Consider the following 6,000-nt stretch of genomic DNA (forward strand, 5'->3'; position numbering starts at 1 on the left):
GACCTTAAGATCAATCCTCTTAGGCTTGCTATTCTGGCATTTCTGCCGTAAAGTTGAGCACAGTATGTGAGCTCTCTTAAAAGATTCCATAATATATGAAGTTTCAGAACTTTATATATATATTTACTTTGTTAATTCCAAAAGGTAAATGGAACAATGGAAATTTTCTGCGGATATTCACACTTACATTATAAAGAACATTTTGCTGGATCTTTCTGCACTGGTAGAAAGTTAGCATGTTTGTTTCTCTTAAAGAATCTGAAATCCTTCTCCTTTGCTGAATTTGTAGAAAGACTGTCCATTTTCACCCAAACTATGTTAGTTAAAATTCTTGTCTCTGACATAATAATGAAGAAGAAGCTGTCTACATAAAAGGTTCTGAAGACAGGGTTCAGGTCCATGTGCTCTCTTTGAATTCCCCCCTTCTTTGTTTTGTACTCATACTGTTCAATTCAGTTTTCCTTACTAATTGTGCTTTGAGCTGCTGTATATTGGAGAGATGCTGCTGAGCTGTGAAAGCATGACAGTAGATAGATGAGTCTGGGGCTTTTGAGAGCTGATGTTCTGTGAAATACTTGAAAGATTTGCTCTGAACTTTTGTAAGCTTTAAATGGAGCAGATCTGGACTGGTAGTAATTGTTTTTGCCCTCTGTCAAGAAAACCATTTCTTGAAGAAATTTAATCTGCCAAGTTTCTTTGTACTATTAGAGAGAGAAATATAAAGAGTATTTAAGTAGGTCTCTCTTTATACTTTCCAGAGAAGATCTTAATGGGAGGCTGGATATGAATCTGGAAGCTGTAGACTCTCATTCTCTCTTTTATGAGAGAAAGCTTGTTTCACTGGAGTTAAGGAAGCACCGGCGATGTCGTACCAAAGCTAGAGCAGCACAAACAAGGTTATCAGGTATGCACCGTGAGACTGTTAGATGAATATCAAGTCCCAAAAAACACGAGTTTTTCTTATTTGAAATCTGTGTGAATGGGGTTGGTTGTTCTAGCTGTTGTAGTCCCTAAGGTAATTCAGGGGTTGATGTTTTTATTTCATGAGTTAATTTTCACTTCATTATTCTTCTAGGCTTCCTGCCTTCTTAGTGTCAAGAAAATGGTTAGGGTTGTGAAATTGATCAGGGGGATGCAACAGATCTCCTGTGAAGAGAGGCTGAGAGAGTTGCAGTTGTTCAGCCTACAGGAGAGAAGGCTCCAAGGAGACCTTATAGGGCCTTTCAATTACTAAGGAGACGTATAAAAAAGATGAGGAGAGACCTTTACCCACACTGTGTTGTGCTAGAACAAGGGATAATGGTTTTAAACTAAGAGCAGGTAGGTTTAGGTTAAATATAATGATGAAATTCCTTACCATGAGGGTGGTTAGAAACTGGAACGGGTTGCTCAGAGGTTGTGGATGCCCCTTCCCTAGACGTGTTGGAGGTCAGGCTGGATGGGAATTTGAGCAACCTGATTTAGTTGCAGGTGTCCCTGCCATGTTGGAATTTTGGAACTAGATGATCTTTAAAGGTTCCTTTCAACTCCAACCATTTTATAATTCTAAGAATTCCATTCCCACTATTAATATCTCTACATATCTGATTAAACGTAATCAGTATTTTCTTGAACATTAGCTTGTAGTTGCACTTTACACTATGTATGGGTCTCCATAATCCTCCAGCTGTTCAGAGACAGATGAAAACTTGGGACCTTCCAGACTAGATTTGCTACACTTGAACCACCTCTAAGCATTTGGAAAGAGAGAAATGCTTTTTATTTAAGCCAATGTGAGAAAAACTTAAAAGGATACAGAGGGGAATGATCTTTATAAGTGACTGTTCCTTAAGCCTTTATCTAACTCTTTCTAGTAGCTACCTGATACTGATTGCCATGGGAGAGGCTGTGTGTTACGTGATGACTAATGGAGCTATATTAAAATATGTGATCTTTACTGGCACACATTAAAGTTAAGAGTTTTTAGCTTTGTTTTTTATGATACACAAAAATCCAGAAATTGATCATATATGCGAACTCAAAACCTGCCAAAAAGTCAGGATGAAGCATAGGAAACTGCCTTTCTTTTATTTCTCATTTTGTGAAGTTAAGATCTTTAGCTGTTTGATACGTAAATGGAAAGCCAGAAGGAATAATAAAGGGCAGAAATAGTTATCATGCTGTTCTAAAATGATGTTTTCTCCTTCTGGCAGAAGTGTTCAGAAATAAACCTAAGCATATTTATAGTAGGGTAGTGCCCATGGCTTGATCACAGAATAGATTATTTCTTCTCTACAGGGACATCACAACCAACAAAGCTGTCCCTCACGGACACAGAAGGTGAAGAGGAAGAGGGGGCGGCAGGTGAAGATGAAGAACAAGGTGGAACTCTTGGCTCCCTTTCGAACAGCCAGTTGAAAAGCAAGCCAAAGCTCTCAGACCCAGAGAAAACCTCTAGTAAGGAGAGGTTGACAGAAAAACTTGACAAGAAAACAAGAAATGAAGGAGGGCCATTTCTTGAAAAGACAGACTCAAAGTCTCAGTTTAACTTGCTGCAGATTCTTAAGAAAAATGGAAATCTAAGGTGAGAGATTTCTGCATATTGCTTTGCGTTTGACTGTCAGCTACTATCAAAATTTTGAGAATATAGATTTACTTGCCTCACTATGAACGAGAGTGAGGAGATTAGAGGAGACTGTGGTTAAAAGGCCTGCATTTTTGTCCGTGTAACTGTCTTAGTAAATAGTTGACACAGAAAGGAGATGGTTGCAAAGATTGACAGTTTACCTAAGTGTCTGACCTGTTTGATTAGTGTAAAGCATGAACCGTAGCATTCATTGCTGTTCTTTAATATGATGACATAAGTTGTACTTTCAGTCAACTTGGGCTTCTAAAATGCTTTTGTCTTAATACAAGATGCTTGCTATTGAATTGTAAAATGTGTGTTTTCATTCTCTGCATTTCCAAAGAAATTGCAGTTTTTATATGTTAAGCCATTCAAGAAAGATTGGGAAAGTACACCTCAGTGCTACCTCACCATAAAAATATAGTTTTCTCTTTGTGCTTATATTTTGGATGATGAAATTTTTATCTCTAACAGCAGTCTATGATGTTCAGAGTCTGCACCTCCTGAGAGCAAGACAAAAGGTCATTTGAGAGCAATAAGTTACTGATACGTCTTATTGCCTGCTGCTGAGCATGACTGTGGAGCAGACTGTTCAGATGGATGACTCAGCTGCTTGAAAAAGAATGGTGGTACTGGAGGAAATTGTATAGAAAAATAAGTCTGGGTCCTACAAGATGTTTAGAAGAGTGATCTTCCCCTTAAATTCACTTGATAAAAGTGACTATTTGCAGATGGTTAAGAAAAACAAGGAGTGCTCATACATCTAGAAAATGAAAAACCCTCCTACACAGATATAAGAAATATTGTGTTGTGCGAAAAGTGTCCAAAGGTAGAGGAAAAAAAATATTGCTTGTATCTCCCTTCTTAGATTAATTTCTGGGAGGATTTATGAATTATCAAATGAATTTGGGAATTGTTTTGAGGTTTTCTTCTGGCAAGAACATTTGCTATTATGACAGAAGATTCTAAAATGTTTTTGAGGATGGGTATAGCAATAATGTCATCTACCTATATATAGAACTGACTTCTGCCAAGAATGTCAGCTCTGTCTGCTGTTCCTGGCAGAATCTTGCTCAGCACCCAATGATGTTGGGATTTCCCCCCACAGAAGTTGTAAGGCTTGTAGTGACCTCATGTTCCAGGATTGTGCTGGGCTTGGCCCCATCTGATCTGTCATTGATAAAAGCTTTGCTGTGGGGTGAACAGGCCAGAGAGCTGAAGTAATGATGTTTTCATCCAAAAGAAACTAGGCCTGTTCATCCAAAAGAAACCAGCCCATAGGATAATGCTGGAGAAAGAAAAAGCAAATCAAAGCTGTCCATGAATGAAGCTAGGCTGCACAGTAATAGAAGGTTCCTAATTATTGAAACCATGAGATCTGGAATACCATTTCAGAAAAGTAGTGATTTGAAAAACCTCATGATTGTGAGATTATTATTTTTCTTTTTTAAGATGAAATGTGATAATTTTTTAGAAAAGATTGACATTGCCTGTAATAGAAGGGGAATCAGCACTGACACTAAAGCCGTTTTTACAAAATGAAAGGAGAAACTGTGCTTGGCAGTGCAAGTGACAGTTTATGGTGGCGCTGGAGGAAACTACGAGGAAGAATAGACTGAGGGAACAGGCTGTTGGAGGAGAGAGTTTAGGCCAAGATGACACTGAGCAGAAAAAGTAAAGTTTTCAGCAATTTTTCTTGCAACATTAGATGCATATGCTAAAGTGACTGCTATTGTGAAGGAATAAAAATCAATGTCCCTCCTTGTCTCGCCCTGGTATTCTCCTCAATTTGTGGCTCACAGCTTCCCAACATGCTCAGCCAGCTGCACAGCAGATTTTGCTGATGTTTCTTATTTAGTCAGTGGTGCCTTGCTCAATGAAATCTGGCCTTTGTCCTTGCATCAGCAGGGGAAAAGCTTACTTTCATAGATTTAATTCTGTCACTTCCAATGGGAATTGCATGGCCTTTGTTAGAATTCTGGCAGTGATGCTAAGCTCTTTAATTTATGGTCTGTTGTTGTGTTCAAAATGCTTGTGAAGATGAAGGTCCAGGAGAGCCTTGAACTGGGCTTAAAAATACAGTTTTACTGGTGTTTGTGATACTGACTTTTGGAAGAGAGTTGCAATGGCTATGAAAAGGCAAGGAGAGGATTCAATTTTTTGAAGTGGTCTTAGAAATCAGAGGGCATCTTCTGTCTCTTGAATCTGTGGAACTGTGTGCTCTATCTTTGTGAACTGAAGGTCTCCTTGGAAATACTGGTAAGGTGAAGTGATTCTCTTTCCCTTTAGAGTCAACGTTTTTGCACCTGCAAGGTTCTTGCTGAATATACTCCCCTGTAATTCTTTCCACTACTACTCTGAGTAGCTGACTGTGATTCTCTTGGTCCACAGCAAAGTGCAGGCTCGTAGGGCTTTCTCTGCCTATCTACAGCATGTTCAGCTGCGATTGATGAAGGATGCTGGTGACCAGTTCCAGAATGCTGCCTGGGCTGCAAAAGAGGATGAGCAAATGGTAAGAAGCTTTGTGTTAGCTTAGAGAAGCCCAGCTAAAATCTGTCCTGAATTTTGAGACCAGTTCCAATCCTTGAAAGAACTGAGGTTAAAAACTACCTTGTGATCAGCAGGGTGAGGGAGGCGAGCCTGCCCCTCTGCTCTGGGCTGGTGAGGCCTCACTTGGAGTACTGCATCCAGATGTGGAATCCTCAGTGCATGAGAGACATAAATGTGTTGGAGCACATCCAGAGAAGGGCCACAAAAACAATCCAAGGGATGGAACACCTCTCTTATGACAGACTGAGACAGCTGGGGCTGTTCAGCCTGGAGAAGCAGCCTGTCAGTGTCTAAAGGGGAGCAACAGGAAAGAAGGGGACAGACTCTTAAGCAGTGTCTGTGGTGATAGAACAGGGAGAGTAGATTTAGGTTAGGTAGGAGGAAAAAATATTTTACAGCAAGGGTGGTGAGGCACTGGAACATGTTTTCCTAGTGTTGTGATGGATGCTTCATCTTTGGATATTTTCAAGGCAAGGCTGGAAGAGGCCATGGACAACCTGATCTATCTGTGCACATCCCTGGAGAGTTGGACTAGATAGCCTTCAGAGGTCCCTTCCAACTCTTAGGATTTTATGATTCTAAGATTATACTTATCCTTGTCTAGTTGTCAGTTCTATATTTTAACATACAGACAAGATAGGAATGTTGGCTGACACCTGAGCAATGTCAGGGTAGATGCTAGATGACTAAAGTGTGGTTGACATTTGAGCTGCCCAGATCTTTCCCTCATTCTTCACTGGATCTCTCAGCTCTGACCCTAACTGCTTTAGAACTCCTCTAAGATTCCTTAGGATTATTTAGCAATATCTAATTCATGCTACTATTGCATTACAAAAAAAAAATAT

At 39.7% G+C, this 6,000-nt stretch overlaps 1 protein-coding gene across 1 annotated transcript in view; it reads left to right on the top strand.

Moving 5' to 3' along the window:
* The window catches only part of TTLL5 (tubulin tyrosine ligase like 5), a 127,244-nt gene that overhangs the window by 41,467 nt on the left and 79,777 nt on the right, over nucleotides 1-6,000 (top strand). Inside the window, 3 exon segments of the mRNA XM_019615757.2 lie at nucleotides 759-904; nucleotides 2,278-2,563; nucleotides 4,997-5,117. Coding sequence (XP_019471302.1) covers nucleotides 759-904; nucleotides 2,278-2,563; nucleotides 4,997-5,117 — 553 coding nt within the window.

Source organism: Meleagris gallopavo, chromosome 5, assembly GCF_000146605.3.
Source record: "Meleagris gallopavo isolate NT-WF06-2002-E0010 breed Aviagen turkey brand Nicholas breeding stock chromosome 5, Turkey_5.1, whole genome shotgun sequence".
Taxonomy (NCBI): domain Eukaryota; kingdom Metazoa; phylum Chordata; class Aves; order Galliformes; family Phasianidae; genus Meleagris; species Meleagris gallopavo.